A 22,767-nucleotide genomic window follows, 5' to 3' on the forward strand; every position below is an offset into this window, starting at 1 on the left:
GGGCTTCCCTGGTGGCTCAGTGGTGAAGAATCACCTGCCAGTGCAGGAGACATGGGTTTGATCCCTGGTCCAGGAGAATCCCACATGCCTTGAACCAACTAAGCCTGTGTGCCACAACTATTGAGCCTGTGCTCCAGAACCAAGAAACTGCAACTACTGAACCCATGTATCCCAGAGCCCAGGCCCCACAAGAGAAGCCACTACAGTGAGAAGCCCCCACACTGCAAGAGAGCAGCCCCTGCTCGCCACAAGTAGAGAAAAGCAGCACAAGGAAGACCCAGCGCAGCCAAAAATAGACCATTTAGATAAATAATAAAAATCATTAGTTACCTAGGAATTGTTCAGTCACTAAACCGTGTCCGACTCCCCACGGACTGCAGCACGTCAGACTCCCCTGTCCTCCCAGAGTTTGGCCAGATTCATGTCTATTGAGTCAGTGATGCTATCTGACCATCTTATCCTCTGCTGCCCCGTTCTCCTTTTACCTTCAATCTTTACCAGCATCAAGGTCTTTCCCAAGAGTACCTGGAGCTGACTGTGACTCAGATCATGAGCTCCTTATAACCTACAAAATGAATCTTTTTAAAAAGTATTCAAGAATGGCATGTAAAAAATTATAAAACTCCATTGAAACATAAGTGGAGCAATATCATGTTCACTGATAGAAAGATTCAATATTGTAAAGATGTCAATTTCTTTAAAATGACCTAAAGATTAAATGAGTTTCCAATTACGATCTCAAATAGGTTTCCAATTAAGATCTCAAATAGGCTTACAATTAAGATCTCAAATAGGTTTACAGAACTTTTACTAGTTGCTTCTAAAATGTAATAGCATAACTTACCATAAAGCTACAGAAATGAACATGGTACACTGCATTGGTACAAAACCACCAACCAATAAAACAGAACGGAGAGCCCAGAAGTAGATCCATGCACACTTGGAAATTTGATAAGACAGAGATGCCATTTAGGTCACTGGAGAAAGAATGGACTTTTCAATAAAGAGTGCTAAGTATCCACAAGGATAAAAGGAATCAGTGATAGATAAAATAATTAGATATGAGTAGATATTTTGGAAACATTTCAAAGAAAATAGAGAATTATCTGTGACCTCAGGGTTAGGAGAGAGCTATTAAACAAGACACAAAAAGTGTTAACCATAAAATGACAAATTCGACCATCTTAAAAGAACTTTTTTTTCATTAAAAGAAACTATGAGGAAGGTGAAATGAGAGCCACAAAATGAGAGAAAGTATTTGCAATATATCACTCACAAAAGTCTGCTACCTACAATGTATTTTGAAATTTATTTTAAAAAGTAAAATAACAGATAATAATCAGGAAAATAAAATAAAAATTACAATGAAAAATTGGTAAAAATACATATTTAGATTGGTAAAAATTAAATTTGTGAAGTATTGACAAGAATGAAGATTCTTATGGGAAGTTTGGGACATTCTCAGATGGAATTTCTCTGGTTTTTTTTTTAATGAATCCTGGCTCTGAGTCTTTTTTTTTTTTTTTTTTTGGCAGGGGGTGGGGGAGGGCAGTGTTGGGTCTTCATTGCTGCACAGGCTTTTGTCTCATTTTGGTGAAGAGCAGGGCTACTCTTTAGCTGCAGGCTTCTCATTGCAGTGGCTTCTCTTTTTAAGTTTTATTTTTCAAAATGTACATTTGGTGGGACCTGTTCATGCATCTTCACCAGCAGCTGGGGCATTTCCACCCTTGGTGTGTCTGGTGTAAATCACTTGAGCTCTGTGCTATGAAAGCAGTTTAATTAGTCCGTTACTAAGGAGTTGCTGAAGGGCTGCCCTGACCAGGGAACCACGGATCTTCAGACTCTCAGAGACAACAGCTGGAGTTATAAGCCTAGAGTTGGGAGCTTCTTTACAGAGTTTGTCATATGTTGCTTTGTCAAACAAGACTAGTATTGAGCTTGTCCCGAACTTTGCCTTTGGACCACTTCTTTTTGGCCCCAGATTTGTTCTCTGGATCTTTGTCTTTCTTGATCGACTGTTCCGGCATCTTTCCTCTTCTTGTTGTCCTTGGGCGGCAGAGCGAAGCCCGGAGGGCAGCTGTGACAACTGCCGCCTCGCTAAGATGTCGGCAACAAGGCTGCAGCGGCTTCTCTCGTTGCAGAGCACAGGCTCTGGGCACATGAGCTTCAACAGTTGACGCTCCCAGGCCCTAGAGCACAGACAGGCTCAACTGCGGCTCATGGGCTTAGCTGCCCCTCGCCATGTGGGGTCTTTCCAGATCAGGGGTTGAACCCATGTCTCCTGCACTGGTGGGCGGATTCTTCACCACTGAGCCACCAGGGGAACCTATTAAATGGAATTTCTTTTGTTTCCCTCGTGGATGTAAATTGGTATAATTATTGTGGAAAATGATTTGGCACCATCCTGAAAACTAAACATTCACATATATTATAACATACAATTAACACTCCTAGATTTAACCTTAAAATTTTTGGAAATATGCATCAAGAAATGTGTATAAGAATGTTCAAAGCATCAATGTTTTTAACAGCAAAATAAATAAATAAGAAGAAAAACAACCCAAATATCCATCTGCAGGAAAGTAACTCTTCTCAATGGGGAGGTTTCAGCTCAAATACCACTTCATTAGGCCTTCTCCAAGCTCTATTTAAAGTTTAAAATACACACTCTCTTATAGTAGCTACTCCCTTACTTACACATCAAATCACAACTCTCAGTTACCATCTAAAGTCAGTGCATTTTTTTTAAAGGTCGTCTTCTCATGCTGGACAGTAAACTTCATGAAAAGAATGTGTCTCTTCTTACTCTGTATGTCTAGGCCTTAGCACACAGTCACACTGAAAAAGGAAGGTGAGAGAGAAATAACAAAAAGAAGGGGATAAGTGAGGTGGAAGAAGAGTTCATTGAAAGCTTACCTACCAAAACAGAAACAGACTCACAGACATAGAGAACTGACTTGTGGTTGTTAAGCAGAGGGAGAAAGGGGGAAGAATGGGTTGGGAGGCTGGGGTTAGCAAATGCATCTATATATATAGAATAAACAAGGTCCTACTGTACAACACAGGGAACTATATCCAATATTCTATAATAAAGCATAATGGATAAGAATACCTATCTATATATCTGAATCATACCGCTATAGAGCAGAGTACAATATTGTAAATCAACTCTACTTCCATAAAATTAGGTGTTTTTTTAAAAACAGTTCATTGAGATCTCAGGCAAAAGGGGAAAGGGAAGCCAAGTTATAAAATCTTCCACATGAAATGGAGCAACTCTGTATCTGGAAGGTATGCTCATCATTTGAAGAAGGACTGAAGAAAGACAATATAAAGACAAGACTTGGTAAAACAGGAAGAAAAAAATCAAAATTGCGGGGGGAGGATCTGGAGGGTACAGAGCAATTCAAAATTGTTTCCGCTTTTGAGCTTAAGGTCTTACTCTTGCTATCGCTATGTTTCACTGAGGGGTGGGAGGGCAGTATATTCCCATGGGAAGATAGTAGGAAAAGATTTACCTTAATTGAAGTGTGCTTTATCAAGTTTGCTATTGCATAAAATAAACAATGACAATTGTTATGGGCTTAATTGTATCTTCTTAAAATGCATATGTTGAAATCCGAACCCCTGGTGCATCATAATGTGACTGTGCTTGGAGACAGGATCTGTAGTGAGGTAATTACAATAAAGTGAGGTCACATAGGTAGGCCCTAATCCATTATAACTGCTTTCCTTATTTCCTTATATAAAAGAGATGAGGACAGACCTGCATACACACAGAGAAAAGTCGTGAAAACACAGCAAGAAGGTGGCCTTCTGCTAGTCAGGGGAAGAAGACTCAAAACAAAAACAAAAAACCAAAACTGCTGACCTTGATCTTGGGCTTTCCACCTCCTGAGCTGTCAGAAAATGCATTTGTTGTTTAAGCCACCTAGTTTGTGGTATTTTGTTGTGGCAGCCCTGGCAATATATTACTCTAAATAAACACTACTCTGCCTAGAACTGCTTTAATGCAAAAGAAATTTTCCTGTGCTTCCCTAGGTCCCATTACCCAATACCTATTAAAAGATAATAAAATCTGTCATGCTATTAAGAATTATTGAAATTGCTTAATTACCTGAAATTAAAAGACACTCCTTGGAAGGAAAGTTATGACCAACCTAGATAGCATATTCAAAAGCAGAGCTATTACCTTGCCAACAAAGGTCTGTCTAGTCAAGGCTATGGTTTTTCCAGTGGTCATGTATGGATGTGAGAGTTGGACTGTGAAGAAAGCTGAGCACCGAAGAATTGATGCTTTTGAACTGTGGTGTTGGAGTAGATTCTTGAGAGTCCCTTGGACTACAAGGAGATCCAACCAGTCCATCCTAAAGGAGATAAGTCCTGGGTGTTCATTGGAAGGACTGATGCTGAAGCTGAAACTCCATTACTTTGGCCACCTCATGCGAAGAGTTGACTCACTGGAAAAGACCCTGATGCTGGGGGGGATTGGGGGCAGGAGAAGAAGGGTACAACAGAGGATTCGATGGCTGGATGGCATCACCGAGTCAATGGACGTGAGTTTGAGTGAACTCTGGGAGTTGGTGATGGACAGGGAAGCCTGGCGTGCTGCGATTCATGGGGTCAGAGAGTCAGACACAACTGAGCAACTGAACTGAACTGAACTGATGGGATGTTGATAAACTACTGCCAACTTTTTGTTCCCTTACTGATCCCTTCCTATAGGAAGACTTGATCAAATCCAATTTGTCCATTTCACACTGCAGGCAGGAAGCCCAGGGCCTGCAAGCTTTTCCAGAAACGAAAACATACAAGAAAATGCCTGAGATCTAGGCATGAAAAGGGCAGACACCAATTTAAGAAAATTAAACTACAAAATTTTTAAATGTTCCATTAAATTCATATAATTTTTCATTTTAAAACATGAATTTCCTTACATTTGAAAATAATTAGCACATTAGATTTTTACATTTCTCAAGAATTCTCACATATGCATGACTGCTTAAAACACGTATCAAATCATTAATGAGTCAACACAGTCAATTAATTTCCAAAACAAAGATAATCCATTCAGAAAGTTTTTTGAGAAGATATTCAACATTGGATATGCGTGCATCTTAATATTTGATGACATGGGGTAGGGTCATCCATTCCCTAACTGCCTGCCTCCTTCATTTCCAAATTACATAACAGTTCAGAGGTGGGTGGCAGGGACTCCTGCAAGGGAGAGCTAGGGCATTGTGAGGACGAAATATCTAGGGATAAGGAGGATAAGGGGCTCAGAAAAGAAGTAATCACAGGAACTTCCTTGGTGATCCAGTGGTTAAGAAACTGCAACACTTCCAATGCAGGGGACAAAGGGTTCATGAATGATATACATGAAAACACAAAACAGAAGCATAGATACATCCTGGCAGGAGGCTTCTAGAGAGCAGCACCTGGCTTACATCCAGCAAGAAAACAGCAACCTCAGTCCCACAACCTCACACTTTGCAGTATCTTGGAAGTACAGCAGTTAGTGAAATCTTCCCTGGGCAAGTCTTCACATGAGAATACAACCTGGCCAACAACTGGATTACAACCTTCTTGGACCCTCAGTAGAAGATACTGCTAAGCCATGCCCAGACTTCTGACACAATGATAGTTAAGACAGAAAAAGATCTTACAAAGCTACAGTAAGACAAATACAAGGTTAAAATAAGTAGACTAGTAGTATTATTCTGTAATGTATTATCTGGCAATATGTTGAAACATTTAAAAGTATATACACTGAAACATTTGAAAGCATATATATTGAAACATTTAAAAGTATACATATTGCTTTCAACTGGATTTTTGTTGCTCAGTAGTGTCTGACTCCTTGCAACCTCACAGACTGCAATATGCCAGGCTTCCCTATCCTTCACTATCTCCCGGAGTTTGCTCAAACTCATGTCCACTGAGTCGATGATGCCATCGAACCATTTCATCCTCTGTCACCCCTTCTCCTCCTGCCCTCAATCTTTCCCAGCATCAGGGTCTTTTCAAATGAGTCAGTTCTTTGCATCAGGTGGCCAAAGTATTGGAGTTTCAGCTTCAACATCAGTCCTTCCAATGAATATTCAGGGTTGATGTCCTTTAGGGTTGACTGCTTTGATCTCCGTGCAGTCCAAGGGACTCTCAAGAATCTTCTCCAGTACAATTGAACTGGATAGATATCAGCATATCACAAAAATGATCAACTATGATATTAAGACACTGGAAATTTCCTAGAAGCAAATTCTTTATCATTCTTCTGCCTCCATTCAATTCCTACAAATACCACACTATCACTGGTTCCAGTTCACCATATGTGTAGCCTTTTAGAAAGTGCAAAAGGCAGGGAAGTGGAAAGGATATGTTTTCCCTCCAGGAGGTATATCATTCTCTGAGGAAGAAAGCAGAAGCCTCCCTCAAGCTCTGTTGAGCCCTGACCTCTGTGGAAAATCACTGCTCTTCTCTTTTCATTTTAAAGATGAGAAAACGAGCTCATAGGAACAGACTTGCCAAAGATTAGCATGGTAGAGCCTGAATTAAAACCTATTTCCTGACTTTTCTTTCACTCTATCACATCTCTATTAAAATAACAAGGCGACCCCGAGCTTCCTAATGTTGTTTTTGGAAAGAGTCCAATCATATTTTTTTAGAAAAGCTAAAATGTACAGATGCCTACACTGCAATTTCCTCCAAGCTGCCACTAATGATTTTTCTATTATTAAGAGCAAAAATAAACATACCTTGGTTGCTTGCAACAGCAATTCTGAAATAAATGGTAGCACAAGAGACAGCAACAGAATTTTTAAGTCTAAAGCTAGAGGGTGAGTTTGCTCTTCCTTACCACAAATTTCTATTTTACTATGTTAATTCATTAAGTTTAGAATACTTGTAAGTACCGTCCTTCTAAGAAAGACCTATGTTAATTACCCAAGGCACCCCCATACTAACTCTACCTAATTTTAACAGTTACTAAATACTGTTCACTCTATCCTATGGGGGAGAAGAGAAATAAACATACTTCTAAGCAAAAACAATATATACAAAAGTGAAGAGACAGTTTCCAGTTTAAGTACACCAAGGGTATATCCAAAATAGAAAACAAAAGTAATACTCTGAAACAAAAGTTACCTGTAACTCTAGAACATTTTAATTCTAGAGAGCTTTAATAAATAAAAGGCCCCAGCTTCCAAATATCTATCCAAAAAAGGAATGAATAATGAATCCCATCAGAACTGGGGAAATTTTCTTTTTCTTTAAAGGAGGTGGAGGGATGAGAGCAGATAACCATTTTCTTTCAAAAAGATAAAGATAAAACACTGCTTCCTCAAATAACCACTCAGAATGTCACTTGAGATGAGCAGGCAGGAAGAATATAACTGTGTATTTGCCTTGTATACAATTAAATGCCAACTTGGCTATTTAGGAATGGCTTGCTAAAACGTTGAAAAAATGAAAGACTTCATCCTTGTCATAGACTGCCACTTCAGTGGAACATTCGGTGCACATGACTGGGTGATAGATTTCTTCCACATCTGTCTCTGCCTCCTCCGCAGCACCTTCTTGGTTAGACCTCATCTTCTTATGGCCTCGCCTTTTCTTCCTGTTCTCTGGGGCTTTGTATCTCAGAATCTCTTCCTTGTTGACAGAACAATTCATTACAAACATTGCCCTGTATTGAGTTTTATATGATTCATGCCTAAGAGGAAAATGAAACAGAGAATTTGGATTTATGTTCTATTTTAATAGTTATACATTTAGATAAAAATTTAAGACTATCAAAAACTTGCTGAAATACCAAACAAAGTTAAAACATGAGAGCAAAACAAGAAATTCAAAACCTTTTAAGAGTTATTTTAAGAATAGGAAGGGACCTGTTACAAAAATAGATAATAAAGAATGAATAAATTCTACTGCTCTAAAGCTAACTTTTACCTCAGTAAAAAAGTTTTTGATTTGTTCTTCCAACACAGAAAGACAAAAGTTGTTGGAAACTTGAGAGGTAATGTTTAAAAAATCTTTGACTGCATCTTTTCCTGTTGCGGCCTGAGACTCTGCCCTCCTCTCATTACAGGTGGTGCCATTCTGGTCACTGTTTTAGTAAAAGCTACAGTTTTAAATGCTTAAAGAGCATCTGACTTCATAATGGCCATTCTTGGCTTCACTCCAATAGTCTAATGAATAAATAATGCTTTCTTTGTTCTCCTCAAATAACTTAATATTTTCCTACTTTTCTTGACTTAGTAAGTTACTTTCCTTTTCTCCACCTTAAACCTCATATAACAGAAATATCTATTTGGCTAAAAACAGTGACGTCAAGTTATGCCTCCATTGGTTCTAAATGCTGATCTTTTCCTCGTCCACCAACCACCAGGCTGGTGCTTCTCTAGGTGAGACCATAAAAATGACATTTATACTCCACCATACTGGAATCCTGTATTCACATGGAACACAATTTTTACCAAGATCAATTTCTACTGTTAGATCATGAAGCAACTTCTTTTGGGTATAGGAATCCTGTAACATAGCAGCATGGTTTAGTTTAAAAGAGAAGCAACTTAAGTACAAAGGTACTTTACTTTTTCTTTATTTCCTACTCTAGGTGTCAATTTATATACAAAAAACTTAAGAGTTCAAATGGAGAGTATGAAAATTCATTGTTGCAGATGATCGGAAACCTCAAGTTAGCTAGTAAGAGTAAAACTACATCTGGCTACTCAGTGACTGGAACAAATCTACCACCGGCATCATCATTTAGTTTCAGTTAACCTGATTTATAACACGGACTAAGATAGACATTTATACGGCTACTGGAAAAAAAAGGAGAGGAAAAAGGCAAGATTATATTTGGATTAATAGAATGATGGGGGTAAAAAAAATACATGATCTTCTCAATTGATGCATAAAAAGCATTTGAAAAATTCAACACTTTCATAGTAAAAACACCCAAAAACTGATAGAAGGAACTCCTCAATATAATAAAGGCCATATATGAAAAATTCATAGCTAACATCATATTCAATGATGAAAGACAAAACTTTTCCTCTAAGACAAGGGAACAAGACAAAAAATACCTGATTTCACCACTTCTATCCAACTTGAAAGTTATAATAAGTGCAATTAGGTAAGAAAAAGAAATAAAAGGCATCCCAACTGGAAAGGAAGAAGTAAAATCTCCTCTGTTCACAGATGACATGATATTATATGTTTAAAGCTCTATAAAGATTACACAAAAAACTATCAGAGCTAATAAATTAATGCAGCAAAGTTGCAGAGGGCAAAATGAAGACATAAAAATCTGCTGTTTCTATACACTAGCAAAGAACAATCCAAAAGGAAAGTAGAATAGATTACCAGAGGCTGGGATAGGTACGGATGGAGAATGGTGACTTACTGACTAAGGGGAAAGAGCTCCTGTCTGGAGTGATGAAAAGTTCTGGAAATGGAGAGTCATGATGGCTGTACAATTGTACTGTAGTTCATGTCACTGAACTATACACTGGAAGGTCAGGTACACACTGCCATAGTTAACATGGATAACCAACAAGGACCTATTGTATATAGCACAGGAAACTCTGCTCAATGTTATGTGCAAGCCTGGATGGGAAGGGGTTTGGGGGAGAATGGATAAATATATATATATGGCTGAGAGTCCCTTCGCTATTCATCTGAAACTACCACAACATCGTCAATTGGCTATACCCCAAAACAAAATAAGAAGTTTAACGTTAAAAAAAAAAAAAGGTTAAAACAGGCAACAAGATAAAGAGTGTCCATTCTCACCACTCCTATTCAATATATTTCTAGAAATCTTAGTCAAAGCAATCAAGTTAAAAAAAGAAAAGGTAACCAAACAGAAAAGAAAGAAGTAAAATTATCCCTATTTCCAGAAGACATGATCTTATGTATACAACACTCTAAAGATTCCAAAAAGAAAATGTTAGAACTAATAAATTCAGTAAAGATTCAGGACACACAAGCAATCAACAAAAATCTGTTGCATTTTCACTAACAACAAACTGAGAAATTAAGAAAACAATTCCATTCACAATAACATAAAAATAATAAAGTACTTAGGAATAAATTTAACCAAGGAGGTGAAGGATCTATACACTGAAAACTATGACAGTGATGAAAGAAATTGAAGAAAACACAAATAAATGTAAAGATATCCCATGCTCATAGACTGCTACAATGTCCATGCTACCCAAAGCCATTTTATAGATTCAATGCAACCCTTATCAAAATTCCAGTAGCATTTTTCATAGAAACATAAAAAATTCTAAAGTTTGTACGGAACCATAAAAGACCTCAAATAGCCAAAACAATCTTGAGAAAGAAGAACAAAGCTAGAGGCATCACACTTCCTGATTTCTAACTATGCTACAAAGCTACAGTAATCAAAACAGTATGGGATTGGCATAAAAAACAGACTCATTGATCAACAGAACAGAATCAAGAGCCCAGAAATAAACCCATGCATGTACCATAAACTAGTATTTGGGAAGGAGTCAAGAATATTCAATGGGGAAAAGACAATCTCTTCAATAAATGGTATTGGGAAAACTAGATATTCATAGGCAAAAAAATGAAATTGGACCCTTAACTTATACCACTCACAAAAATTAATTTGAAATAAAGACTAAAACTTAAAATTTGAAATCATAAAACTCCTAAAAGAAAACCTAAAATAAAGCCCCTTAACCCTGGTCTTGGCAATGTTTTGGAATTGACACCTAAGGCACAAGCAACAAAAGCAAAAATATACAAATGGAACTACATCAAACTAAAAAGCTTCTGTGCAGCAAAGAAACAATCAACAAAATAAAAAGGCAACCTATGGAATGGGAAAAAATATTTGCAAATCATATATCTCATAGGGGGTTAATTTCCAAAATATCTAAGGAACTCAATATAAAAAAATCCAATTAATAAGTGAGCAAAGAAGCTGAATAGACTTTTCTCCAAAAAGACATACAAATGGCTAACAGGTATACAAAAAGGTACTCAATATCACAAACCATCAGGGAACTACATATCAAAACTACCGTAAGATTATCACCTCAAAACTACAGTAAGATATCACCTCATAGAAGAGATATGATCAAAAAGTCAAAAGATAACAAAAGTGAACCCTTGTGTACTATTGGTAGGAGTGTAAACTGGTACAGCCACCATGGAAAACAGTACAGAGGAGCCTCAGAAAGTCAAAAAGAGAACCATCATATGATCTAGCAATCCCTCTGTTGGGAATGGATACAAAGGAATGAAAATACTCTCTCAAAGAGACATCTGAGCCCTCACTTCAGCCAGGTGATCAAGGTCAACATTAACAGCCATAAACCATGTTGGTAGCTTGTTGCCTATGACATAATGTGATAAAAATGGCACTTTACTTCAGTGGTCTTCCTCCCAAAAACCCATCACAGCATTATTTACAACAGCTGAGATGTAGAAACAACATACATGTCCATCAACTGATGAATAAATAAAGAAAATATGGTATAGACATACAATAGAATATTATTCAGCCATTAAAAAGAAAAAAAGAAAAAAATCCTGCCATTTGTAACAACATGGAGGGAGCTTGAAGGAATTACGCCAAGTGAAATAAGTCAGAAAGAAAAAGACAAATAGTGTATGATCTCACTGATATGTGAAATCCAAAAACAAACAAACAAACAACTGAACTCATAAAGTTGGTGGGGGAGCCAATGTTCATTGCAGTACTGTTTATAATAGCCGGGGCATGGAAGCAACTTACACGTCCATCAGCACACCAATGGATAAGAAAGCTGTGGTACATGTGCACAATGGAGTATTACTCAGCCATTAACAAGAATACATTTGAATCAGTTCTAATGAGGTGGATGAAACTGGAGCCTATTATACAGAGTCAAGTAAGCCAGAAAGAAAAACACCAATACCAACACATATATATGGAATTTAGAAAGATGGTAACAATAACCCTGTATTGCAAGACAGCAAAAGAGACACAGATGTAGAGAACAGTCTTTTGGACTCTGTGGGAGAGGGCAAGGGTGGGATGATTTGGGAGAATGGCATTGAAACATGTATAATATCATATGTGAAATGAATTGCCAGTCCAGGTTCGATGCAGGATACAGGATGCTCGGGGCTGGTGCACTGGGATGACCCAGAGGGATGGGATGGGGAGGGAGGAGGGAGGGGGGTTCAGGATGGGGAACACGTGTAACCCATGGCGTATTCATGTTGATGTATGGCAAAACCAATACAATATTGTAAATTAATTAGCCTCCAATTAAAATAAATAAACTTATAGTAAAAAAAAAAGTTGGTGGGGGAGGGTAGGTTGATGAAAGTAGTCAAAAGATACAAACTTCCAGTTATAATGATTAAGCTCTGGAGATGCATGTACAGCGTGATGACTATAGTTAACAATGTGCTATGCTTAGTTGTGTGTGTGTGTGTGTGTGTGTGTGCGCGCGCGCTTAGTTGCTCAGTCGTGTCCGACTCTTAAGCAATTGCATGGACTGTAACCCACCAGGTTCCTCTGTCCATAGGGATTCTCCAGGTAAGAACACTGAGTGGGTTGCCATGACCTCCTCCTAGGGATCTTCCCAACCCAGCAATCAAACCCAAACTCCCGCTGTATTATATACTTGAAAAATGCTGACAGTAGATCTTAAAAGTTTTTACCACTCAAAAAAAGGAACTATGTGAGGTGATGGCTGTGTTAACTAACCTTATTGTGGTAATCATCCTGAAATATATTTGAATATCTAATTATTACACTGTATGCTGCTAAGTCACTTCAGTCGTGTCCAACTCTGTGCAACCCCAGAGATGGCAGCCCACCAGGCTCCCCCGTCCCTGGGATTCTCCAGGCAAGAACACTGGAGTGGGTTGTCATTTCCTTCTCCAATGCATGAAAGTGAAAAGTGAAAGTGAAGTCACTCAGTCATGTCCAACTATTTGTGACCTCATGGACTGAAGCCTACCAGGCTCCCCCGTCCATGGGATTTTCTAGGCAAGAGTACTGGAGTGGAGTGCCATTGCCTTCTCTGATTACACTGTATACTGTATACCTAAAGCTTATACAATGGTATATGTCAATTACATCTCAATAAAGCTGGGAAAAGATTTTTTTAATTCTTAAATGGTCTAGCTAACAATAAATTGAATATTCAAATGAAATACTCTTACAGCAACATTTTTAAATGCTTAAAATAGTAAATTTTATGTTATCACAATAGAAAAAAAAAATGAGTCTATTTAAGAAATTTCATCATCCTAAAACATATATGCAGTTTTACTGAATCCTTATCAGCACTGGCAAGTACTTATTAGAAAACCTAGTTAGACTACATATAATCAAAATTATTTCTATAAAGATCAGTCATGCAGCACAAGGGATGTATGAAGACAGAACTTTATCAGAATTCCTAAGTACCTCAAAAGTCTATTTAAACAAGGACCACCAAGTGGTTTTATTTTCACGTGTATGTGTGCATGTGTTGTTACCCTTTATCAGTTACCTTTGGCAATCAAGACATAGTGTAGTCATGCAGGCAGGGCAATTCAAGACAGCATCGCTATTCGGAACAGGCTGCTGCTGTTGACGTGGTCGCTGTATTCCAAAACCATGGTAGCTAGAACAGAAAAAGAAAGAGGAAGGGTGAAGCACATTAAAGCCAGATCTTCCTTTCTAATGCCACTTTCCAGTAAAAGAAATCAGTACCCTTTAGCTGCTGCTGCTGCTAAGTCGCTTCAGTCGTGTCCGACTCTGTGCAACCCAGAGACAGCAGCCCACCAGGCTCCCCCTTCCCTGGGATTCTCCGGGCAAGAACACTGGAGTGGGTTGCCATTTCCTTCTCCAATGCATGAAAGCGAAAAGTGAAAGTGAAGTCGCTCAGTCATGTCCAACTCTTCACGACCCCATGGACTGTAGCCCACCAGACTCCTCTGTCCATGGGATTTTCCAGGCAAGAGTACTAGAGTGGGGTGCCATTGCCTTCTCCAGTACCCTTTAGAGAAACAGTTAATTCTAGGAATGGGGCACATAAGGTAGACCTGGAATATCCTGGAGGGCCAGAAAGTAAGGTGGTGCTCAAAAAGAAAAAACAAAACCAAAAATCCATGAGACAATATGTTAAAGGGGCGCAGGAGCCAACTCAAAGAGCCCCTGATGACTGAAATCAAAACAATTAGAGCACTGAAATAAAACAGTGTTAAATTATAAGCAAAGTATAAATAAATACCCATGACTCCATGCTGACATAAATGACTTAATATGTAAATAAATGGGGGAGAACAGATACATCTCCCATATGTAAGAATTACAAATAATTTATGAAGATACTCTCCCCTACAGGAGGTGGAACATGACTCCTTAAGTCGAGGCTAAGTATAATGACATCCTTCCAAACAGAAGGTACAGAAAGGTGTGGAAAGAGTAACTTTACAGCTGAGAAACTAAAGCATGCTTGGTAGTATGTGCCCTCGATACAAACTGATGAAAACAGCACTTTACCTCTATGGTCTTTCTCCCCAAAACCTCAAATTCCAATAGAGGACCCTCCCACAATAGTCCTGATCCATGCTCCTCAAAACTGTTAAAGTCATCAAAACCAAGGAAAGTCTGAGAAACTCATAGCCAAGAAAAGCCTCAGTAGACATGACAACTAAATGTAACATGGTATCCCAGATGGCCTCTTGGAAGAGAATATGGATATTAGGATAAAAACTAAGGAAATCTGGGGGGATTCCCTGGCAGTACAGTGGTCATCTTGTTGGTGGGGGGAAGTAATAAGGAAATTCTCTGTATTACCAGCTGAATTTTTCTGTAAATCTAAAATTATTCTAAAAAAGTCTACTAATTAAACACAAATACATCAATAAAGCTACTTTTAAAAAGCAAGCATTGTAAGCTCTAAGTGCCTAAGAATCTTAGTCTGTTTTGTTCCCTTTTGTATTTCAAGAGTCTGGAACAGTGTTTTGCATATAGTAAGTGCTCAACAAATATGCGCTGATTGAAAAAATTAAGTATGAATTTACTTACAAAGACACTAAAGTGTAAAAGGATATATTCTTAAAAGGGGCTTATAGAAAACGTCAAAAAACTCTACTGCAAAACACAAAATCATTTGGCATTACTGCCTAAACTCTTTTTTGTGGGGAAAAATACTGAGAACATGTGGTATATATTTCATAATTGTTGTTAAATACCTCCAAATGCTTGAAAAATTTCAAACCCCAAGAAAATAACTAAATTATTCATTCAACAGATAGTGAGTGTCCATATGACATTGTGCAAGATGCTTGGGATACACCACTGAACAAGACAGGTATGATCACTGTCCTTGTGGTGCTTAAAATGTACTGAATTCATTATCTGAAGTGGGTTTCTGTGGTCTTAAAAGGCAACTACTACTTGACATAGGAATGTGAATAAGATACTAAGATGTTACTTCTCAAGATTATATAACAATGAAAATACATTCCATCTTAAGTTACTGACAACTTCTGTTACCAGAATCAGGAGCTAGATCATAAGCTCCTTCATTATTTCAACCGTGCTCATAGCACTTAAAATGTTCATTTCACACTGTAGGTGTGAAAACTACTCATCACATAAATGCAAGAGGCAGCTGTAATTGGTGCATGGGTGAAACTGGGAGAGGAAAAAAGGACAAAGTGGGAGAGTGGAAGCTAAAAGGTGGTACACAAAGACCCACACAGCATCACATTCCCTCTGGACTGGACAACTATAGATTCCTGGGCCCCACCCTCGATGAATCAAGACTTCCTGGAGTAGGACTCAAGGGTTTGCATTTCACTCCCACCAGGTGATTCTGAAGCTCAGGAAGGCTAGGGTAACATTAGGTAATAGTGATAAGCTTTCAGCTTTCATTTTTCTGATAAATCGATCTTTACCAAATCAAATTTGAAATAGAGTATGGAGTTTCCTCTTGGAATGATGGAAATGATTTGAAATAAACATAGGTAGTGGTTGCACACCACTGTGAACACACTAAATGCCACTGAACTGTTAACTTCAAAATGGTTAACATTATGTCATGTGAATTTTACCTCAACTTTAAAAAGTCAAATTTGTAAACATGATTCAAGTATTCAAATAGAAAACATAACATCCACTCTTAATCCACATAAACTCTTTTACTTTTGGCCATGCTGAGGCATGCAGGATCTTAGTTCTCCAACCAGGAATGGAACCCGAGCACCCTGCAGTGGAAACGTGGAGCCCTAACCACTGCACCCCCAGGGAATTTCCCATTTGAACTTTTAATCTCTAAGTAATTTTATACTGCTTATTTGAAAAGTCTGCTTTGTTTCTTGAAGGGAGAGACTTGACTAGCTACAGCAGTTTGAATTTAACAACAGTTTTTAAAAAATAAATGGTCTAAAGAATGTATATATGTATATAACTGAGTCACTTTGTGTACAACAGACATTGGCACGACATTGTAAATCAACTATGTTGTTGATGTTCAGTTGCTGAGTCGTGTCCAACTCTTTGTGACCTCAGGGACTGCAGCACACCAGGCTTCCCTGTCTTTCACTATTGCCCAGAGTTTGCTCAGATTCATGTCCATTGAGTCCATGATGCTATATTTCAAATAAAAAAAAATAAATAGCCAGTGGCCTGACTGAAATTTGCTTTTCAAAATATTCAGTAGTTTTTTTCTCAAACTTTCTTTATGCACGACCTGGGTGTCCTGCATTACAGGCAGATCCTTCACCATCTTAGCCACCTGCAAAGTCCCTATAAACACACACACATACACTCAAAACGTGAGTACAGTGAAAATCATCTTTTAATCATTTTCCCTAAAGATGTGAAATATTAAATTTCTTACCCTCTTCTCTGTGCATCGACCCAGGCCTGATCTCTGTTATCTTTTTCAGGATCATATAGTAATTCATCATTTGTTGGAATTCTGTGTTGTTTCTTCTTTTTTTTCTCGGTCACTTGTGCTAATTTTGAAAATGTTAAGAATATGGCTAAGTAGCATGTCTAAAATTCACACCTCTTTCACACAAAATGAAGAATCCTATTTCCTAAGGTATACATTTTTTCTATTTTCCTAAAAAAACTTTTTTAAACTATCCCTCCAAATAGAGTTCAGAACCGAGTTCAAATAATGAGAAGTCAGAGTCTCAAAAAAGCCACTCAAATCAAGTCAAGAATAGACACTAATTTTTTTTTTTTTTTGGCTGCACTGCTCGGCTTGCAGAATCTTAGCTCCCAGATCAGGGATCAAACCCAGACTTCCAGAAGTGGAAGCATGGAGTCTCAGCCACTGAACCAACAGGGATTCCTTAGAAACTAGTTTTGATGTCTTAAATTTTCCATAAGTTCTCATACATAAAATGCTCCTGAAATCAGAACAAAAATGAGTGTGGGGGGAACCACTATGATCACTATGATCGTCTACACACACTAGACCTACTTGAGCAAGTCAGTATTTATCCTACAATATATAAAAATATAAAATCATTTCTTTACCTTATAAATATGTACATATTCCATCATAACTACTGATATAATTAAGTTAGTTTTAGCTCTTGTCATTATGCTCAACTTTGCTCAAAATTTACACAAAATCAGGGGCTTCCCTGGTGGTCCAGTGCTTAAGAATCTGCCTTGCAATGCAAGAGACACCACGTCCATCCCTCGTCTGGGAAGATCCCACATGCCGCAGAGCAACTAAAGCCTCAGCCCAGTGCCAAGAGCCTATGCTCCACAAGAGAAGCCACTGCAATAAGAAGCCCGCTACAGCAACCAAGAGTAGTCCCTGCTCGCCGCAACTAGAGAAAGCCTACACGCAGCAATGAAGACTCACTACAGCCAAAAAAAAATTTTTTTAATTTATACAAAATTAATTTCAAAGAACAGAGAGGTTGATTAAAAAAAAAAAAAAATTGTTTCCCTAAGCAACAACTTAGGAAAAATTCTAAAAGAGAGTAAAACCTAGAAACTATCTGCAGTCGTGAAAGCGAATGCTGCTGTGCTGAAGAACGCTGAAGGAAAAGGAGGCCGAGAGCCTTGAGGAGAGGGCTACTGAGTCAGGACTCTCCTCCCCTCCCCAGATGCGCCTCTGCACGCTGCCCTAGTCCCAGCCCTCAGGTGTGTGTGCTTCCACCTGCTCCACACACAATCCTGCTTTTGTTTTCACATCAACTGCCTGCAATTTCTTAAAGGATAGAACTCGAAGGGAAAACCTAATATCAAATGGCTAGGTAAAAATTCTTTCATAAAATATAACTGCTAAACCTGGCAAACATGTTCCTTACCTGCTTTGTCTTCATCTTCAGAATCAGAATCAAAATATATATTGTCATAGTACTTTGTCGGAGCTGTTCCAACTAACCCATCTCCTGAAGACCCTAGTCAAACCATAAAGGAAGTTTAAAGACTAAAAGATACAGAATTGACAATATAAAAAACTCCATACATTCTTCCATCATTTCAAACTGCTATCGGCTCATTCCCAATTTCATTTCAGTGGAAAAATACTTTCACATCAATGACTTACTGGAGTGAATGACTTAACTGTATTTCTGTGCCCTATGCAATCACAGAGAACTCGTCGTCGAATATGTGTTCCAAATCATGAGAAAATTATTCTTCCTCTCTTGCCAGAAAGAGACTGAAAGCACATATGATAATGATAAAAGCACCTCTAATAAAACAAAACAGCCATATTTTCAAGTTACCAGCATATATATCTCTACCTTTCAGCCATGCAGTATACTGTAGAGAACAGGAAATAAACATCTTGTTTTAAGGGACTTTAGAAAAAAGAGGATAAGAGCTCTACAGAGTCAGGAGGAATGAGTTGAGGACATGTTCTTCCTCTCCTCAGTAGTGCCTAGTGCCGTGACATTTCCTATACTTCTGTCATCATATGCGTACATCCCTAATTCTTCCTCTTAACTAATATCTGCCCTTGCTTTTATCATTATCATATATTCTTTCAATTTTTAACAGTTAATATATAGCATAACAATATGGAAACCAATGCTGAGGAGTCCTACTTTCACAAAACAGTTTTCAAGTCAGGTACATTTTACATAACAGACCATGCACCAAAATTAAGTATATTTCATTACTTACTAAAATAAGACAGGAATTTGTGGTGACACATTGCTCAGTCTGCTAGATCAGTGTTATATAACCTAAAAAGTACTTCTATAAGCTAATGTCTCTTTCTTTCTTTATCCGAAGGTAAAAAGTACAAAAGGAAATCATATAAGTAAACAATGCTTAACAGTCTCTTTCCGGCACCACAGGAAAATTTTGCACTAGCAATGAAAGAACAGTACGCTCAGGTTGCCAAGTACATTTATTCATTCACTCAAGACGTGTTTACTGGGCACTGACTGAAAGTGCTGGGGACACAAAAGAATGCAAATAAGGGTCTCTGCCATCATGGAGCTTAGAACAATATCTATGTGAAAATCTAACTAAAAGTTTACCTGTTTCTAGAGAAGATAACTTGTCCTCCATTGTTTTTATGGTAGAATTTAATTCAGCTTCCATTTCTTTTTCAAATTCATCTTCACTAGAGGATTCACTTTCCCCAGTAAGGCATTCTCTGATAAGTTTTCGTTTTTGGTCAGGAGTCCCATGTAAAAGCACATCCACCTCATCTTCAGAACTAGAACACATTTAAATCACAAAGAACATGAATATTAAAGTATTAAAATAACTTAAACACCTATCATCCCATTGCCCAACAATTTTAAGTTTCATAAGGTTGCACGGGATTCAGCTGTCATTACACACAGCTCTTCTGACTTCAACCATTTCTGCATATTTCCAAACATATTTTTTAATGTCTGCATACCATTTCCCCTTGCAGATGCTGTATAGTTATTTGTCCTTGCTATTAAACACATACAATGAATAACTCTGGATAATTTTGCTTCTGTTGATTTCCTTAGGTTAAAAGTCTAAAATTAGACACAAACATCTTTCTGACTTCTGGAATTATCACACTACTTTTCAAGTGTATTGCACCAATTTGTAATTACATCAGCAATTAAAATTTTACTGGGCATTTGTTTTAAAGTCTGGACACTTAAATAAAACTTAATATATGTAACAGACAGCTAATATATCCACACAAAGTGTTAACAGACAGTAAATATCACAGTTTAAAAGGCACAGTGCTACAGAGAACTATAAAAAGAGAGAGAGAGACCTAAAATATATTCCAAATTCTCCTGAGCAATTTATGCCAATTTGGCCTTTTGTGCCTGGGTTTCCCCATCAATAGCAGTATGGAATTAAACCAGGTATCAGAAGAAATGAAATGTTATCAAGATGAAATGCCTAAGACATTTCTAATACAGTCAACAGTACATATATAATGTTCAATTATTCATGATCTGATGAACCGTTACAGACTATTCATGGGTTTTGTTTCACTATTTTTCTCTTCTATTAACACACCAGAAGAAGGTAAATAAGAATAATACAACTCATGCCAATCAATTTTGCTAATGACAGAGGCCTTATCCAGATTTTACTCCCAAGAAAATTCCCCATCCTGACCAGCACGCTCCCTTTCTCCATCACCTCTATATTCACTCAGGTTCTCTTATCTCTGCCTGTACCATCAAGGCCTAAGGATCTCCAGGTCTCAAAACTCTTCTGCTTCCTTCCACCCTGAACCCTGATGCCAGCATATTATTCCTAAAGAACGCTTATCACATCACTACCCAAATCCAAAAAAAAGTCATCCATGACCAAAACTCTGAGTACAGCATTCAAAAGAATCTTCCACAATCTGGTTTCAACTCATCTTTTCAGGCTTATCTTTCACTATTACCCTTGAACTATCACAGTACTCTTCAACTGGGGGCAATTTTGCCTCCTAGGGAACATCTGGCATAGCTAGAGATATTCTTGATTGTCACAACTGGGACGTGGGAGGAGGGGTTACTGGCATCTAGCGGCATATTTACTGCCTGCTGTAAAAGGTGCATTCTCCAAGCCCAAGTGGTCCTCAGCTATGATACCAACCCACTGAACATGTAGCAGCCATCTGGGCCTCTGTATGTAACTCTATAGATAGGAGTTGGAAGCAAGAGCAACCAACACAAACGGGATGCTCAGACTGCCTGCTCTACTATGAGGTGCCTCTCACTCAGGAGATTCATGTGTTCTGCCAGCTTCCATGAAACGGTAACAGGCGATAAAGGAGTCACTTCTAGAACGAGTAAAATCAAATCCTGACAGACACCTCTTAAACACCTCTCTAACACAATTTCCCTTTCCAAAACAAGCATTGGATTCAGCAGGCAATACCACCTAATAACACTGTTTTGTTTTCCAAGTATTTATATTTACAGTTACCTTACCAGTGGCAACTATCATAGGAATATAAATATTTAACTACATGGGAATTCCCTGGTGATCCAGTGGTTAGGACTGTGCTTCCACTGCTGGGGGCCCAGGTTCAATCCCCGGCTAGGGAACTAAGATGCCACAAACTGTGAGCCAAAAAAAAAAAAGAGAAGGCATTTAACTACAAAAATGTAAACTGACTTAAAGAAAAATATTAAATAAATAATAACGAGGGTGAATACGGGGATGATAATGGAAGAATAACTCAAGTTCAGGAAACACTGAAACCAATCAAACTGAATTACTAATTGAGACCTACTTTCACAGACTGGGCCCCTAAGTGAAACTCTTCATAAGGGAATCCTGGAATCCATCCTCACTTCCCACAACAGAAATTTTCACAGCAGTCTGATCTCCCATCCTATAAACCCTCCCCAGGATAGTATGAGGAAGCACTGTGATTAAGAGAAAAACAGTTTCACAGAAAACTAGTCGGACAGAATGTTTTAAAGTTTATGAACAGGATCTGCTGACAGCTTTTAAAATGGCTAAACTTGCCTGGAAATCTCTAGTAAACATAATTGCGAGCTTCCCCCAGGTAGGATAAATCCCTTTCTTCTGGAAATTCCCGTGGAACTTCATCTGTAACTATCCCAGGTCATCTTTTTCTACAGCGCTCTTCTGCAATACACGTTTATTTCCAAGACATATATCTCGCAAGATACATATCTATCTCATGTCCCCTACTTTACCGTTAAACCTGTCAAAGACAAAAATCTTATGTCTGATCTCTGTAGCCCACAGCAAGCATACAACAGATGCTCAAAAAAAAAAAAAAGTTAATTATCCCCTAACTTCTGTTTATGGCAGTTTAATCTTAATGATGTTCAATTCACAGTAAGTCCCAAGTGCCTCACAACAAACTCGCGATATGCTTATTATACTTCCTTTTTATAAACGAGGGACGACCTCAGTCACAGTACTGGTAAGGTGCAGAAGCAGGATTCGACCTCACAGTTTTTGATTCTTACGCGTAATTTCAGAATATGGACTATGGCCCTCCCCTGCGCCAATTTCGATCCTGCCTCCCCCGTGACTGCAAGACCTCACCAGAACCCCCAGCGGAGTCCACAGACGACAGTGGGGTGCGACAGGGTCCCGAACCGCTGGCCGCAGTATCCGCACGGGCCCGGCAAGCGCAGCGAGTCGGGAGGCTGTCTGACCTTGGTCCGAAGCCTCGGGGGCCGGGGAGTGGCAGGGGGACGGCGCGGGGCAGGGGCCCACCTGCTCAAAGCCGGCTCCTCGTCGCTAGGCTCCTCAACTGCGTACGGATCATAGTCGTCTTGGAGGCGGTTCATAGTGGCCGGCCCCTCGGATACCATCCACAGGCGTCC

At 38.6% G+C, this 22,767-nt stretch overlaps 1 protein-coding gene and 1 pseudogene across 1 annotated transcript; both read right to left on the reverse strand.

Moving 5' to 3' along the window:
• Nucleotides 1–1,525: 1,525 nt before the first annotated feature.
• On the reverse strand, nt 1,526–6,957 carry LOC138094997 (small ribosomal subunit protein eS25-like; annotated as a pseudogene).
• EAPP (E2F associated phosphoprotein) lies at nt 5,133–22,767 on the reverse strand. Its single transcript, XM_068991181.1, has 6 exons — nt 22,658–22,767; nt 19,498–19,679; nt 18,313–18,405; nt 16,875–16,992; nt 13,533–13,646; nt 5,133–7,711 (listed from the first exon to the last, which is right to left on the reverse strand). The coding sequence occupies exons 1-6, from the start codon at nt 22,753–22,755 to the stop codon at nt 7,435–7,437; spliced, it is 882 nt and encodes a 293-aa protein (XP_068847282.1). The 5' UTR covers nt 22,756–22,767; the 3' UTR covers nt 5,133–7,434.

The sequence above is a fragment of the Capricornis sumatraensis genome, chromosome 19 (assembly GCF_032405125.1).
Source record: "Capricornis sumatraensis isolate serow.1 chromosome 19, serow.2, whole genome shotgun sequence".
Taxonomy (NCBI): domain Eukaryota; kingdom Metazoa; phylum Chordata; class Mammalia; order Artiodactyla; family Bovidae; genus Capricornis; species Capricornis sumatraensis.

Excerpts from the sequence above, each read along its gene's own strand:
- EAPP (XM_068991181.1), bottom strand. The coding sequence starts at position 22,755 with ATGGTATCCGAGGGGCCGGCCACTATGAACCGCCTCCAAGACGACTAT. Across the intron at positions 18,406-19,497 it reads GTTATCTTCTCTAGAAACAG|GGTCTTCAGGAGATGGGTTA; the intron begins GTAAACTTTTAG and ends TGGTTTGACTAG. Across the intron at positions 7,712-13,532 it reads CTATGTCTTGATTGCCAAAG|GCATGAATCATATAAAACTC; the intron begins GTAACTGATAAA and ends TTTTCCTCTTAG.